This window comes from Petaurus breviceps, unplaced genomic scaffold, assembly GCF_028583685.1.
Source record: "Petaurus breviceps papuanus isolate PSGF00001 unplaced genomic scaffold, PetGlider_PUasm1.0 90750, whole genome shotgun sequence".
In the NCBI taxonomy this organism is placed as follows: domain Eukaryota; kingdom Metazoa; phylum Chordata; class Mammalia; order Diprotodontia; family Petauridae; genus Petaurus; species Petaurus breviceps.
In genome coordinates, this window is record NW_027187335.1 from 13,096,182 (window position 1) to 13,113,831 (window position 17,650).

General features: G+C 42.7%; 1 protein-coding gene across 12 annotated transcripts in view; it reads left to right on the forward strand.

The window, feature by feature from the left end:
* Positions 1 to 17,650, forward strand: part of LOC138146002 (keratin, type I cytoskeletal 14) — a 30,251-nt gene that overhangs the window by 7,096 nt on the left and 5,505 nt on the right. For 3 of the 12 annotated variants that reach the window (XM_069067723.1, XM_069067725.1, XM_069067727.1), the window contains exon 1: positions 17,193 to 17,634. The exons of 2 other annotated variants lie outside the window; for them this stretch is intronic. In XM_069067723.1, coding sequence (XP_068923824.1) covers positions 17,310 to 17,634 — 325 coding nt within the window. In that variant the 5' untranslated portion in view covers positions 17,193 to 17,309. Of the gene's footprint in view, positions 1 to 17,192 lie in introns of those variants that run through there. 7 more of the 12 variants (XM_069067724.1, XM_069067728.1, XM_069067730.1 and 4 more) reach the window with 3 other exon arrangements.

The following is a 17,650-nucleotide window of genomic DNA, read 5'->3' on the forward strand; positions in this document are numbered from 1 at the left end:
CTCCTCCTCCTCCTCCTCCTCCTCCTCCTCCTTCTTCTTCTTCTTCTTCTTCTTCTTCTTCTTCTTCTTCTTCTTCTTCTTCTTCTTCTTCTTCTTCTTCTTCTTCTTCTTCTTCCTTCTTCTTCCTTCTTTTTCTTCTTCCTTCTTTCCTTTCTCCTTTTCCTCCTTCTTTTGAGGTGATGGGGAAAATGGAAAATGTATTAGCTAGTTCTTCATATAGCATCGTCCTTTTGGTCAGAGGGGAGGGTTACTGCTGTATCCTTTGTCACTCAGAAAACAGAGGGGATTCAATAAGATTTATCGTAGAGCTGCCCAAACACACAGGAATAACAGGAAATACACCAAGGGTTGTGGAGGCATGATAAATAGAGGACTCCTGAAGGAATGGAGGATGTCATTAGAAATAAGAGACATGTCTAAATCAGTCCATGTAAGTCCTGAATGTGGGAGTCCTGGGTGGAGGGTTACAAAGATATAGTCATGGGGAGCCCTTCCCAAGGAACTGGGCACTCATACCTTTGGCTCCAGGCAGAGAGATACGTGGTTACATATGCTCCAATCCAACTCTCATTACACATTATAAAAATAAAAGACTTTTGTTAAAATGAATGTACTTGAAGAGGGAAAAAACATGCTAAACACAAGTGATGAAAGCTGATTATTCAAAATGTCTTTAAAAACATGCAAATGTTCTTTAAAAAGAATCACAAATTTTAATATAAACTTTATATAAATAAAAAATTAAACAAATGTGTTCAATAATCAGATTATAATCTGCAAGTAGTCAAACGGCATATATTCTCTTAAAGAGGTGGCAGAGTGTAAGTGTATCTGAAGAGAAAGGCATGGTTAAAGACAGTTGGTTGCAAACCAAAGAAGGAAGAAACAGATAGAAAAAGATTTTTGACTCAACACAAGGAAAAATTTCCTAATAATTAGAGCTATATAGAAATAGACTGGATTATCTTGTGGGTTAGTGAGCTTCCTGTCACTGCTTGCATTAAATGGAGACATTTTGATTCAGGTATTGTTTGAACTAGAAAACCGCCTAGGTCCCTTCCAAATTAAGGACTCTGGGATTTTAGATCCTGTTCCCAAAGAGATTACCTTGGAATGTGGGTGGGACATAGAAGCCTCTATGATCAGGAGGCTTTCTGATTGGCTGAGAGTGAACCTTATAAAGTTTGTAGAATTAATGAATGAACTTGATGTAAAATATCCAGGTAGGCCAATTCTAAATTGGCTTGGGGAGTTTCTGGTATGAAAAATACCTTTTCATTTTGGGGACCTGGGAGGGAGCCAAATACTCCAGGCATAGGGAGGATTGTGGATCAAACTAAATCTGAAGACTTGAAGTTATGTGGAATATTTTAAATTGAGCTGTCACCAGTCTGACACTGGAGAGTGTTTTATATATGCATCTCTACACCTATACATATCTCTATTTCTCTATAGTTTATCCTTGGATTTTAGTGGAAGGGAAGAGATTTTTCTGCTCTTTCTCCTGCTTGGTAGCAGCTATGGTAATTACATGAACATGTCAGTAAGAGTGTCTGTCCTTTCCCAAGGAGTTTGAGATTGCATTTCAAGTCACCAGCTGCTTTGTCTGCTTTGCATTCCTTTCTCTGAACATAGGTGACTGAACTTGAATCCTGAGATGAATGTTCCTAGCTTTGATGGCTCCTTCCTGAGCCCAAGAGGTCCAGAGTCATTGGGAGATCTGTGTGCTGCTTGGCCAGTGGGAGGTACTTTTTGTAGCTACATATGTCTTGAAGAAGAAGACGACCATTGCCAGGACAGTGAGTTAAATGAGCCTGGCTGGTCAGAAGAGATGGACCTTGTGTTGCTGCTCAGACAATACATATCTGAGATGAATGTGAAACAGCTGTTCATTAGTCCCATAAGTATTCTGGAAGTCTTTCCTGTCTCCCAGGAGAGTATATAATAAGCATGATAGGTTATTCTTTAGGGCAGTAAAGTATTGCAATGGATAGAGTGCTGGGCCTGTAGTCAAGAACACTCATCTTCCTGAGTTCAAATCAGGTTTCAGACACTTACTAGATGTGTGACCCTGGGCAAGTCACTTCACCCTTTTTGCCTCAGTTTCCTAATCTGTAAAATGAGCTGGAGAAGGAAATGACAAACCAGTCCAGCATTTTTGCCAAGAAAATTCCAAATGGGGTCACAAAGAGTTGGGCATGACAGAAATGACTGAACAACAAAAGGTTATTCTTCATATTTTAAGTATTCATCAATATGCTCTTATTAGCCTTTTGTATTTAAGTATTTCTTTTGTGGTAGAGGAAATGAATAGCTAGCTACCTTATACCTGACATTTACTACTTTGTATATTTAGTAACTTGTTTAGAAAGGACATCTGTTAACTGTTTTTGGAGAGACCTAACCATTAGCTATAACTAAGCTCTATTTAAGGGGTAATTAGATGGTTCAGTGAATAGAACACTGGACCAGAGTCAAGAAGACCTGAGTTAAAATCCTGTCTCAGACACTTACTAGCTGTGTGACCTTGAGCAAATTCCTTAACTTCTATCTGCCTTGATCCACCGGAGAAGAAAATGGCAAACCATTTCAGTATCTTTGCCAAGAAAAACCCATGGACAGTATGGTCCACAGGATCATGAAGCACTGGACGTGATTGAAAATTTTTGTTATTGTTTGTCCTTCTTCAGGTCAATCAGGAAGGTGATGTCATGACTTGAAAGTGAACTGAATTTAAGTGAGGCAGGGCTATGCAAAGTCACCAGTCTCACCCTCTCCTCTGGAGCCATCTGGGTCCAATGGTAAGACGGAGATCATGATGAGTAGAGATGGCCCCAGATGTGGTAGGAGTCCTTGATCTTTTTAAGCTAAGGTCTTTCCCATGTCTCAGTTTGTCTGAGGCATCACCCATTCAGTGATTAAGGCTAGGTGAGAAATAAGGCAAAGAATGGCTTCTTTTACCTAGTTAAAAAAAAATCAATCTGGGAGGGGAAAACTCTCAGGGTTTCTCCTCAAAATAGAAATAATCTCTATTTACACTCACTCTGAAACATCAGAGCCCAAACAATGACCAAATGAGGCTTTGGTTGGATTTGTTGTCCAATCAGTGAAAGCCAGGGTGATTGGGTTTAAGGCATGGGCCTTAAAGAAGAAATCTAGCCCATAAACCCCAGGATACCTTGTGGGTTTCAGCAGTCAAAATTTATACTCAGGTATGGAATATGTCTTTTAAATTTGAACGACTTTCCACTTTAATGTCTCCATCTTTTATCCTTTCCAACCTTCAGTCCTGCTGAAGTACAAGTGGGGCCCAGCATCTCCTTCCCCATCACTGGTATATCCATAATTTTCCCTGCTGACTCCCTGATGGGTGCGTGTTAGAGGGAGAGAACATCGCAAAACAGAGTATCATTAAGGTATTGAGGACTTGGAAACCAGCCTGGAGGGGAGAAAAGCAGCTGGCCCCCTAGGTAGACAGGTCTGGAATTTCAATACCTTGTTTATCTTTCTATTTCTTGCCAGTAAAAGGACCTAAAGTGTAATGTGAATGCATTTTTCTTTCGGATCACATGGATTGGAGGATATAAACATCTCAATGGGAAACGAGACTCAAGCATTTCTGTAGAGATATGGGAAGACACATCCCCACTTTTCTTTGGGAAGGTTGGGGGTGGGGTGCTATAGGTATGGAATGTTGAATATAATGTCAAATTTTTTTTTTTTGATGTCTTGGTTAGTCTTACTGACTTTTTTCCTCCCTCTGGGAGGCAGTGAAGGGAGAGATATGTTAATAAATGGACCTGATATAAAAACCGATTATATTAATAAATGTATCTAAAATATAGAATTAATTAGTCTTCTGACATGGAGTAGAGGGGAAAGAACCAGATCAAAGATGAAGAGCTCACTATGATCTTAGGCAATCCATTTTCTCTGGATCTCAGTTTCCTCCTCTGTTGGTAGGTTAGTTGTCCTTTGTTCTTGGAGAGGACCAAAATTACATCACTATGCTGCAGTCAAGGTATGGTGTGTCTGACTGTGGATGATCAGACCAATAGGGGTTCGGAAGACTCTACCACAGGTTGGGCACAAATAGTCCACGTGAACGAACATTTGGGGAGGAGATGGTTCTAAATTTATACACCTCACATTTCTTTTGAGCTATTGAACTAGATCTCAAAGGTCTTTCTGAGCTGCAGAAGTCTATGGTTCTATGATGAAGTCTATGGTTCTATGATGCATTACCTCTAACATGAAATAAGGAGTCACTATAAGTCCACAAGAATCAGATGGGCACGAAGATACTGGAATTTGAGGGAACTAGAGGGGTCAAGCCCCTGAGCTCTGTTTCTGGCTCTCTTACTAATGTGGCTGGTGCTAATCACAGACCCTCTCTGGGACTCACTTCCCTACTTTATAGAGAGGGGGAAAAATGAGCAATCAGATCTCATGAAAGCTTACTTCCTCCCTAGGTCTAAATGAGAATAAATCCACCCTTTTCTTCCCATTCCCATAGTTGCTGCTCTAGTTCTGACTGTCAGAACTTTATAGGGAAACAACTGCAGCTGTTTGCTGGTTGGTCCCTCTCCTCTAGTCTCTCTATCCTCCAATCTCTTCCTGGCATGACCTTCAAACATCATGTTTATCCTGAACTCTGAGGCTTGAATAACCAGTCCTTTCCCCTTTGGCTTTATTTATGTTCCAAACTGTCCAGAAATGGGTTTTCTTTTGTGAACTTTAGTGGGGAGGGGTACATATGGTAACAGACATAGCTTTTAATAACTGATGTGTTGTTCACAGATTTCTGTGGTGCCATGTTGGTAGGAGCACAGTAAGAGAGTAGGGAAAGTGAGAAGAGAAGTATCATTATAGTGACCGCATAACAGTCTGTAGTCCAGGACTGAGAGGTTTGCAAACCTGAAAGTACTATATAAACCTTAGCAATTATCATGATTGTTATTATATATGATAATCATTGTAGAATATATATGATACGTAATCACAGAATAATTATAGAATATACTATATATAATAATCCTTATAGAATAAACACGATATGTCATATGATTGCAGAATATATCATATACATTATATACACTATAGAATACACTATAGTATTATATAATAGTAACTATAGTATGCATTTTATTATATATAATAATTACAGAATATGTGATACATGTTATTATATAGAACAGAATATAGAATATGTTTATGGAATACAAAGCATATGCTATTATATATAATGATTATGAACATATGTTATTATATATAATAGGATATTATATAATATCGTTGTGCCTGGTTTTCCCCACAACCCCTCTTCCCCCTAGGAAGTGAGCAGACTGCCAGGTCAGCTCTGCCCTTCCCCACTGGGTCTCTGCCCTCCTTTCCCCAGTCAGCTCACCTGCATAGAAGTGGGTGGGTTTATGGGGGAATTTCAAGGTGTGTACTGACCAATCACTGCTTACGTAAGGCCCCTTTATAGGCTAAGGTTCTGCCCCAGATTGGGGCTGTTGCTGGCTGCTACTGCTATTGCTGTACCTGAGACATGGGTGGGTGGTGCCTGCTCAGTTCACCACATGGCCTGATCAGCCACATGGACTTTTTAATAAAGGGTCCATTCTAAAATTATTACTTGAGTCTTGCTCTCATTAATCAAAGTACAGTACTACATTATGTGTAACTACATATATGTTGCTATATATAATTATGGAATATATTATAATGTATGTAACATCATATATGTTGTATAATTATGGAAGAGATGCTATGTGTAACATTTCTAGAATACATGTTATTGTGTATAATAATTATAGAATATGTTATTAAATATGATAATTATAGAGTATATTATATATACAATATGGTGTTTATTATTATAGATTGGCTGGGAATGGGGCACTAATTGTGACCTTACCAAGGATCTGGAAGGTGTATAGGGAGAGCATTAAAGGAGTAAGTGCTTGTAGAAACTAAGACTTGCTTGGAATGTGCCAGGTCAACAACTATAAAATCTTGGGATCTCAAACCTGGAAGTTTCCTTATCTGTAAAATAGGAATAGCACCTGCTTCACAGAGTTGTGAAGATCAAATGAAAACTTTGTAAAATGCTTTCTCAGTTTTAAAGTGTGATGCAAATACTTGATGCTATTGTTGTAAGGCACCTCATTCCCCCTTCTGAGAGTTCTTTTTTTTCTCCTAACATCAAGCCTCAATTTGCTCCTGAAACTTGCCCCCATTCTTCATACTTCTGCCCTCTGTGACCAAGCAGAATAAGCCTATTCCCTCTTACGTGAAATGGCCTTTAAAATTCTTGAAGTCAGCTTTCATGCCCCTGGAGTCATATGTTCATAACCATCATTTTCTCCCTATGCCTAAGTAACCTCTGTTCCTTTTACCAATCCTCACACGGCCATGGGAGCTGGGGATGAAGACCCATTGAGGCTGCTAGGTGGTGCCATAGTGCGCAGACCACAGGGGCTGGAGTCAGGACAGAACTGAGTTCAAATCTAGCCTCTGACACTTAACCATCTATTGTAGCTGTTTGTCCTCTCTTCTCAAAGAGGACCAATGACAACATAAGGTTGATGTCTTACATTGTGTATGAATTGGATTTAAGTGAGGCAGAGCTGTGCAGAGTCATCAATCTCACTCTCTTCTCTAGAGTCATTGAAATCCAGAGGTTAGACATAAGTCTATGTGACCCTGGGTAAGACACTTGACTTCCATTTGCCTCAGTGTCCTCAGCTGTGAAATGGAGATAATATCACCTACCTTCCAGTGCTGTTGTGAAGGTCAAATGAGATAACATTTGTAAACTACTGAGCATAGTGCTTGGTACATAGTTAACATTATATAAATGTTAGTTTTTTATTATTGTTGTTATTATATTTCCTAGTCAAAGATGGTGGCCTAGCCTTCTGGGGAAGCTTACCACTAGTCAGCCATACTGTTCTGTTAATTTTGAGCACTACGGATTTTTTGCTTTACCATTGTGTAATATTAACTAATATTGCTTTTTTTTTTTGAGGGGGGAAGGCAGGGCAATTGGGGTTAAGTGACTTGCCCAAGGTCCCAAGACTAGTAAGTGTTAAGTGTCTGAGGCCAGATTTGAACTAAGGTCCTCCTGACTCCAGGGCCAATACTCTATTCACTGTGCCACCTAGCCGCCCCAACTCACATTGTTTTTCAAATTTGCAAAGTTCTTTCCTGATAATAACACTGAGGGAAGCAGGGTAAATGTTATTATTCCCGTTTTTTCAGTTTGAGGACAATGAGGCTCAGAAAGATTAAATGATTTTTCTCATGGTGAGACAACCATTCATCATATCAGAAGTGATTCAAACCCAACATCTAGCAATCTTTATGCTACATTTGCCTGCTAGATACATGTTGTATCATGTTGCCGTGAAGATGATGTAAACTTTATGCTTCCCCCAGTTGTTACTGAATCCTTGCTTAGAACTCAGTGGTGCTTGGCTCTGAAAGGGAGAAGAGAGATCACTGCCCACCCAGCTAAATAGCAGTAGAGACAGTCTGGGGGCATAGTTAAGGACAATAATGAGATGGGATGGCATATTCCCAGGGCACTAAAGAATCATAGGAAATGTTCTTCAAGCCTGATTACGCAGAGTGATGGCAGATAGCCACAGGTTTGGTTGCTCTTTCGCCTCTTCCCCTCTTCTTCCCTTTCCAGGTGGGATAGGGGAGAGAGCCCTGGACTTGGGTTCAGGGAGAACTGAGTTCGAATGTAACCTCAGAAATTGTGTGATCCCAGGCAAGTTGCTTAATTTCTGTACGTCTCATTTTCTTTTTCTGTAAAATGAGAGGGTTGGACTTGGTTGCTTTTAAGGTCCCTCCCATTTCAAATCTATAATCTTATGATTTTTTCTTCTCCCCCTCCTACCATGTCTCTTCTTTTACTACTTCTCTTTCTCTATCTCCCTTTCATTCTTTCTTTCCTCCTTTCCTTTTCTCCTTCCCATTTCTTTTTCTTCTTACTCTTACTACTTCCCTCTTCATTTTCTTCAATCTCATTTAACCCCATTCTTTCTTCCTATTTCCCTTTTTTCTTCCCTTATCCCCCTTTCATTCTTCTCCCTTTCCTCTTTCCTTATACCTTTCTTCCTTCCTTCTCTCTTGCCTTTCATTTTCTTTATCCTTCCCTGCTCCCCCCCCCCCCCCCAAGCCTCCAAAACTGATGGGGCATATTATAGGAATCAGGAGGAGGCGTATGTAAGTGTGGGAAAGCACTTTAATTTTTAATCACTTCTCCTTCTTCTGGACCCCGCCTGCCCCTTCTCCAGCCATAGGCATATTTCAGGTCTTGCCAAACTCAACCCTCATTACTTCCTGATAGATCTTCTGAGGCTTAGCCAGTCTCATTTGCTGACTGTCCTGCACACTTCACTGCCTTGGTGAATTCAAACACAACATGCCCCTGACCAGGAATTGGATATGTCTTCTCTCTTCATCTCCACCTACCTATGGCCCTCTTAATTTCAAAACCTGACTTAGAACACACCTTCTCCCATACATGTTTTCTGAGGAACTCTACCCCACTCTGAGAGCTCTTTGACTGTCCCCTTTGGGTTCACCATCAGTTTTCATTGAGTTCCTTGGCATTTGTTTTTCTGTCTTTCTGTCTGTTTCTTTTATGTTCCCACTAGATTGGGACTTCCCTGAGGGCAGGGACTATATTTCCACCACTAGGTGTGGACATACCAGGTGTGGGGAACTTGTGGCTTTGAGGCCACATGTGACCCTCTAGGTTGAAGTTTGGATGCAGTCAAAGGGCTACACTTAAGGACCTAGAGGACCACATGTGACCTTGAGGTCACAGATTCCCCACCCCTGACATAGACTGTCTCTTCTATCACAATGGGGATTACATGAGAAGGGAAAGGGGAAGGAAAAAGAATTTATTGAGAGTCTATTATGTGCTGCTAGGAAAACTGAAAAACAACATGGTAGAAACTAGGTATAGACAACATCTCACACTGTATACTGAGATAAGGTAAAAATGGGTACATGATTTAGACATAAAGAGTGATACCATAAGCAAATCAGGAGAGCAAAGAATAGTTTACTTGTCAATCTATGGATAAGGGAAGAATTTTGGACCAAATGAGAAATAGAGGGCATTACTAGAGGTAAAATGGATAAGTTGGATTATATTAAATTAAAAAAGGTTTTGGGGCAGCCAGGTGGCTCAGCGAGTGAGAGCATCGGCCCCAGTGTTGGGATGACCTGGGGATCGAATCCGGGCTCAGATACTTAGCACCACACCCAGAAATAACTGGCTGTGTAACCTTGAGCAAGTTACTTAACCCCAATTGCTTAAAAAAAAAGGTTTTGCACAAATAAAACCAATACAGACAAGAGTAGAAGGAAAGCAGAAAGTTGGGAAATAATTTTTGTAGCAAGTGTCTCTGATAAAGGCCTCATTTCTCAAATATATAGAGTGCTGAGTCAAATTTATAATAACACAAGTCATTCCTGAATTTGTTGTGCCCAAACCCAAATTACCCATCTCCTGATTTGAAGCCCACCATTAAGCCCCTTTATATATATATTTGTCTTTGTCTCTATCCTATACCTTGTAATAGCTTGAAACAGCCCAAGGCATAGTCCCGGGGTTATGGCACAAGTTTATCTTAAGAAGAGACCACCCTATTCTATTCCTGCTGACCAAGCAGGGTCCCCACACCCTTTACCTAGAACATGACCCCTAGCCTCTCCCCATTACCCATCGACCCTCTACCCTGTACCCTCCACCCTGTTCTGGGAGGGACTCCCTTGTTTCAGGAAAAATTGCACCCTTGTACCCTTGCTCAAATTAGCCCTGAGCTATAGACCTAGCCAATGACAATTCTTGGCTTTTGTGCATCATTGCTTATGCTAGCTCCCCTCCTCAATTGTGGTTTTTGTGGTTTTAGCCTTTATAAGCACTGTGTGTACCCCAATTTGGGGCTGCCTGATTTGAGTTTATACTCCAGGCAGTGGTGCACTGAATCAATAAACCCACACCTAAATTTGCCTTGAACCTAGGCCTCAGCTCACTCTTATTCTCTGCACAACAAATTAACAAATTGTCAAAGGATATGAACAGTCAGTTTTTGGATAAAGAAATCAAAACTATGTGTAGTCATATGAAAAATGTTTTACATCATTATTGATTAAACAAATGCAAGTTAAAATAACTCACATCAATCACATTGACTAATATGACAGAAAAGGAAAATGGTAAATGTTGGATGTAGGAAAATTGGTATATTAATGCATCATTGGTGGAGTTGTAAACTGATTCAATCATTCTATAGAGCAATTTGGAACTATGCCCAAAGGTCAATCAAACTGTGTATATTCTTTGATCCAGCAATACCACTACTAGGTCTGTATGCCAAGGAGATTTAAAAAAAAGGGAAAAGAACCTATTTGTACAAAAATATTTTATGGCAGCTATTTTTTGTAGTGACAAAGAATTGGAAATTGAGGGGATATCCATCAACTGGGGAATGACTGAACAAGTTGTGGTATATGATTGTAGTGGAATACTATTGTGCTGTTAAGAAATGATAAGCAGGCTGATTTCAGAAAAACCTGGAAAGACTTAACATGAATTGTTGCAAAGTGATGGGAGCAGACCCAGGAGAACATTGTATACAGTAGCAGCAATATTGTATGATGATCAATTGAATGACTTAGCTATTCTCAGCAATATAATGATTCAAAGACAATCCCAAAGGACTCATGATGAAAAATGCTCTCCACATCCAGAGAAAGAACTGATGGAGTCTGAATGCAGATTGAAGCATACTATTTTTCACTTAATTTTTTTTTCATGTTTTTTTCCTTTTGGTCTGTGTCTTCTTTCACAACATGATTAATATGGAAATATGTTTTGCATAATTACACATGCAACCCTGTACCAAATTGCTTACCATCTGAAGGAGGGGTGAGGTGATGGATGGAGGGAGGAAATTTGGAATGAATGTTAAAAATTGTCTTTACATGTAATTGGGAAAAAATAAAAATGCTAAGTACTTTTATCTCACTTGATTCTCATAACAACCGTAGGAGGTAGGTGCTTTTATAATCCCCATTTTTCAGTTGAGGAAATTGAGGCAAATAGTGGTTAATTGACTTGCTCAGGGTCACAGAGCTAGTAAGTATCTGAGGCTGGATTTGAACTCATGTCTTCCTGACTCTAGACCTACTGCTCTATCCATAGAGACTATATCTCTTACAACATTCATTCACTCAATCAATCTTTATTAAGTAAAAATAATAACTAGAATTCATATGGTCCCTTAAAGTTTTCACATCCCTTTACCTACAATATCTTATTTGAGCCTCATAAAGTCCTCTGAATTAGGCATTTTTTTTTGATCCTGATCTATGATTTCACTGGAGTTGGGGAACTAACTCCCATTGTGAAAACTCTCTCCATCAATAGCAGATGAACTACTCAGCTACAATTTGTCAACTAATTTATTAATCTACAAGTGTTCATCAGACACCCCTACATCAGGGACCTCCCCACTCATGGGGTAAAACTATTTCCAAAGTTGCTAAGAAAGTATCCTGACCAGGGACACCTGGGGACAGAGATCAACCAATCAGTAGGTACTTGTTAAGACCCTACTATGTGCTAGGAACTCTTTGAGGTTCTGGGGATACAAAGAAAAATGTAAAACAGTTTATGCCCTTGAGGAGCTGACATTCTATCAGTGAGGACATCGGTATATATTTAAGGGGTGAAGAAGGAAGAAAACATCTGAGTGCCTACTGGGTACATGAAACAGTGTTAAGTACTTTACAAATATTGTCTCACTCTATCCTCAATACAACCCCAGGATGTAGGTGCTGTTTTTGCCCCAGTTGAGGAAACTGAGGCAGAAAATGGTTAAGTGATTGGTGCAGGGTCACACAGCTATTGTCTTAGTGGATAGAGGGCTGGCCCTGGAATCAGATGAACTTGATTTCAAATCTGGCCTCAGACACTTACTAGCTGTGTGACCCTGGGCAAGTCATTTAACCTTGTTGGCCTTAGTCCCTCATCTGTAAAATGAGCTGGAGAAGAAAATGGCAAACCACTCCTGTATCTCTGCCAAGAAAACCTCAGATGGGGTCATGGAGAGTTGGAGAGTTGGACACAACTGAAAAAATTACTGAATAGCACCACAGCTATTAAATGTTTGAGACTGAATTTGAACTCGTCTTCCTGCTCTAGGTACTGTATCTTATTCACTGTGCCACCGATTTTGCCTGCTAACAGTTGTAGGGATGAGGAAAGGCTTTATATAGAAGGTAGGCCATGGACTGAATCTTTTTTTTTTTTGAGGGGGGAAGGCAAGGCAATTGGGGTTAAAGTGACTTGCCCAAGGTCACACAGCTAGTAAGTGTGTCAAGTGTCTGAGGTCAGATTTGAACTCAAGTTCTCCTGACTCCAGAGTTGGTGCTCTATTCACTGTGCCACCTAGATGCCCCTATGGACTGAATCTTGAAGGAGACCAGGAATTCTGAGAGTTAGAGCTGAGAGGGGAGTGCCTTCCAGTCATCAGGGCTAGGCAGCCAGTGGTGTCTTACCTGAAGCATGGAGGTAATTGACTTGTTGATGATCACATACCTAGAGCACGTCACTGGCAGTACCTGAACCCAGTCCTTCCTGATGCCAAGGTCATCCCTCTATCCATCAGAGGGAGGTATCATTGGTGCCTCCCATTTTACAGATGAGGAAATGGAAGCTTGGACAGAGGATTTGAACCCAAGCCTTCCTGACTCTGAGGCTGGTACTCTATCTGCCATGACCCATTGCTCTCATCATCACCTGTATGACCCTGTGCTAGGCATTGAGTCAATTAAAAAACAAACAAAAAAAAGATTTAGGTACTTTCAATTTGCTTGGGAGGAAAATAATCAGATTAAATCAAATGGCCATCTAATAATCCAAATCTATTATTTTACAGAAGATGAGGAACAATCACATCAGTAAGTATGCCTGTGAATGCCAGCTATTCACAAAACCCTGTGCCAGGTACAGAGGGGGTACACAGATGTAGCTTATAGCCCAGATGAGGAGATGATAGGGACACATAAAGCGTTCAGGTAGTGATGTCATGTTGAGTGGCTGTAGGATTATAGGATTTAGTGTTGCAAGGGCCTTTAGAGATCTCTAGTCTAACTCCTTTTTACAAATAAGGAAACTGAGGCCCAGAGAAGCTGAAGGACTTCCTTGCCCAAGGTCACACAGGTAGTAAACATCAGAGGTAGGAGCTGAACCCAGGTCCTTGCTCCAGATTCATCATCCTTTTTGCTATACCACATTGCCTCTGTTCTGGTTGGAGAGCAGTGAGAGACAATGCTGGCTAGTTCAGGTGAGGTCACAGTATAGAGGGTCCAGAATGCTAGGCTGAGGAGGGTCCTGAATGTTAGGCTGAGCTTGGATTTTATCTTGCAGGTACTGGAGAGCCCCTGAAGGCTGTTAAGCAGGGGAGTGACATGAAGCCAGACTGAGATGGTATTTTTTTCTTTTCATTGTATCTTTCTGGGTACCCAACATAAATCTTTGCCCACAGAGGGCATTTTGACAGGAAGGGGAAGCAAAAATAACCAAGGATCCTCAAGGTTTAGATGAATGCTTCCCTGTTCTTTATTGTCTCGTGCTGCATTTCTGGTTCTTCCCTATGCCCTGCTCATTTGGCTACTTCTTACTGCTGGCCTTGGAAAAGCTGACATAAACTCAGGACTCCTTCCTGGGCCTTGCCCCACAAGAGCACAGGTGAGTGACTGAAGCAAGTAGGAGTCTCACTCTGCACAGAGGTTATAAGAGAGAGTATGGTGTGGCAACACTGACGGGCAACTGCATTTCACAAGCTGTAAGGGAGCCCAATAACCCATGAGAGGTCAGAGGCCTGGCTCTTCTACCTTAGACTTGCTCTATGACATTTGGCTCTATCTTTCCCCTCCCTGATGTGGCAGAAGGTATAGATTTGGAGTCAGAAAACCTGGGATCCCTGTGTGACTTTGAGCAAATCACAGCCTCTCTGGGCCTGAGTTCTTGCCTCTGTAAAATAAAGGGATTAGACTGAATGTTGTCAAAGAACCTTTCCAGCTTTAAATCTATGATCCTATGTTTTTCCTATTGGACTAGAGGCTTCCAAAGGGCAGGGAACTGTCTCCCCCACCTAGCTGGGGGTGCCTTGAGGGTAGGGACCATGTCTCTTCTTTCCTCTGAATATGCCCTTAATACTGTGCCCCAGTCCTAACATACACTGCTTACTCACTACCTGGTGTTGATTGCCAAACTGTGCCCTCTTTACTCATATGGCTGGGTCTGACTCTGGTTGGCAACTGAGAACACACCAAACAACAGTACCTCCCACAGTCCCTTGTCTCTTGCCCTCTCACAGAGGAAAGTTGGAGAGAGAGAATCGCTTCATTATTATTTCAGACTGGAGACAACTGTAGAACTGCCCGGGAGAAAGTGACAGGCTGAGCGCACAGATATTCCTATGGGATTCTGTGCTCAGATATTGAATACCGGGGGCTTGAGACACTGGAGCTGGGGAGTTAGGACTAAAAGTTAGGACTTCTTTAGCCAGATGTGGCTGTTTTGGGAATATGGATTATTTGGGTTCTAGGCTTAAGTTTTGTTTGGGTGCGATCATTGGGGTCAATGCCAGGGGTCCGTCCTTGGGTCCAGTGCCTGCAGTTGCCTTTGGAGCAGTGCCTTGGGTCTGTTTTGGGGTCTGGTGCCTGCTGTCTGTTTCAGGGTTGAGTGCCAGAGGTCTGTCCTTGAGTCCTTGACCCTCCTTTTGGGGGTTTGTTCTTGGACTCAGTGCCTGAGGTCTGTTACTGAACTTAGTGCCTAAGGACTATTCTTGGGTTCTGCATCCATATATATTTCCTCACTTTCCTTTCTTTATAACATTTTCCCCCAATGAGCCGAGGCCTCTGGAAGCCAAAGGGGCAACATCTCCCAGCAAAAGGAGCTATTTCTTAGCCAAAAGCCCAGGTGTTTTTCAGTGGGGGAAACTGCTGAGCTGGGCCTGGGGCTGGGGGATCTATTTTCTGGCAGAAGATCAAGTGCCTCTCTCAGTGAAGGGTGGGGTGCGGTGGGACGCCCAGGTTACTCACATTCTCCCAAACCCTAAGTGCCTGCAGAATTGGGGGACTAGCCCCACAGATTTTGGCGGGAGCTTCAGCATCTCCTTTCTGATCTCTTACACCTAAGCAAAGTGGCTGGGGAGGGGTTTCCAGGGATTAGGAGGATTGCACCTCCCCCTTCAGTGTGCTTCACAGGTAGAATGGGGGAGGTGGTTGCTGGTGGGATATAAAGAAGGGAGTTATATCCTTCCCTTTGCAAACAGTTGATCCCAGGAAGAGACAGTTCAGCCTTTGAGCAGGGACTGTGCTGTTGGGGCCTGTCTGGGGAAATGGGAAGTTGCTGACAGCCCCAGACACGACCACATTCCTCCCAACATGCCTGCCAGGGACCCTGAGACTCAATGACTGAGGGAGTGGAGGAGGGAGGGAAGAAACAATGATGGAGGCCCTGGGGGAGAGCAAAGGAGAGGGCCAGTTGGAGGGGCTGTACCCAGCTGCTTTCCATTCTATGGCTAGGAGGATCTGTATTTAGAAGAGTCCAAGAAAAGAAATACTGTTATCACCAACTCCTGGGACACTGCCCTGATTCCTTTGGCATTATCCCAACTCAGGCAAGCTAAGGACTGGATACCACCTGCCATGGTGACCATGTAAATAACACCTTCTAAGTCCCCAGGTTCCTCAAAGGACCCAGCTTCTCCTCATTGCTTCCCCAGGTGCTCTGAACTCCTACCATAATTTCCTTGGCCTCAAACGCAGAGGTCTTTACTTTCTACCTATCTGTATAGTCAGACCAGGTCTGTAGGAATTGGATCAAGCCATAATAAGCTAATCTGACAGTATTTCTGGGCTTGCCCTCTCCCACATTAGGGTTAAAGGCCATAGAGCTTCTGAGGGAGTTGAGAGATCAGTAAATAGTGTCTCTATGGCCAAGAGAAAAGAGACTGATACTCTCCACCTAACACTGGCATAGACAGGCTGTTCTATCTTAAGTCAAGTGCTCTCTGGGCCTCAGTTTCCCTACTTGGAGCTAACAGTCTTGCATCCTGCCCCAATTTTCACTAAAATATGGAGGTCACATGAAATCAAAGTGGGTTGAATCTGGAGGTGTTACTCATTCATGCTCCTGGACTGGATGGCTACCATGGGAATGTCCCTTCAAACATAATAAGACCATGTGAGAAGCTCTGAGGGACCAGAATAGGACTGGAGTTGGGGGCAGAGGCATTTCTCTTACTTCCCATCACAATGTCATACTAGAGGATAGAGACACCAAAGATTCATGGTGCTGCTGTTCTGTCCCCCTGAAGAAAAGGGCCAGTAGGTCAGCCCCAAAGCCCATGGACACAAACTCCACGGGCCAAAGGGGGAGTCCCTGGATAAATGAACCAACTGTTCCTCCTGGGGAAAAAGAGAGCCTGGTCCCTAAAGAACCTAAGGATGGATATAATGTCCACTCTCCAGACCTCGGAGAAGACATAAGACATTCCCCCAGCAGGAACAATGTTTCTAAACTTGAGGCTGGTGGTGGTGGGAGAGGTGTTTGACTTCTTTGCTTTGCTCTTTAGAGGGATTCTGAGTCCCTGGTGTCCTGGCATTGCTGATCAGCATTTGCCCAACTTTGGGAAGTATGCTTTCTCTATTCAAGAAGGTGTTCACAAACCTAAGTAGACTTTAGAGACCCATATAGTTAATTGAAAAATGACAGGTCATTATCTTCATAAGTAGGTCCAGCTGCTGTCTCCACTTCTCCTGGGATCTGGAGTTGGACTCAGGTTCAAGAATTCCTATGGATTCCCAGAAGTGATGGGAAAGTATAGCCTGCAGCCCCGTACCTCCCCAGTGTGAGTCACACCTGGTGGGGTAAGAAAGCCAAAGAAAAAGCCCCAAACCCTAAGCCACCCCACCCCCCAAACCACTCCAAACTAGCAGTGAGTTTCCAGAAAAGAATGACAGAGACATAAAAGAGGCGGGGCAGTTAAGGGAGCCTGTTGGCGCAGACCTGGGGCTGGGGTGGGGAGGTGGGGTTGGCAGCCAAAGGGAATGGAAAGCGCCCAGCTCCACCCTCCTGTGAACCTATAAAGAAAAAACCCAGGGTCTCTGAGGCAGCAGCTCTCATCCTCTCTGAGCCTCTCTGAGCACCTTCTCTGAGCTCTCTCTGTCTCTCTGAATACCACATTCTCTCTCTTGATACCATGACTTCCTGCAGCAGACAGTTTACCTCTTCTAGTTCCATGAAGGGCTCCTGTGGTGTTGGAGGTGGCTCCAGCCGTGTCTCCATACTGGGTGGTGGCTCCTGTAGAGCCCCTAGTGCCTATGGGGGCTCAGGCTTTGGGGGCATGTCAGTCACAACCTCCCGCTTCTCCTCTGGGGGAGGCTATGGTGGAGGCTTCAGCAGTGGCAGCAGCTTTGGAGGGGCCCTAGGCCTTGGTGGAGGTTATGGAGGTGGAGTTGGTTTTGGTGGGGGCTTAGGTGGTGGTTTTGGTGGGGGCTTAGGTGGTGGTTTTGGTGGTGGCTTAGGTGGTGGTTTTGGTGG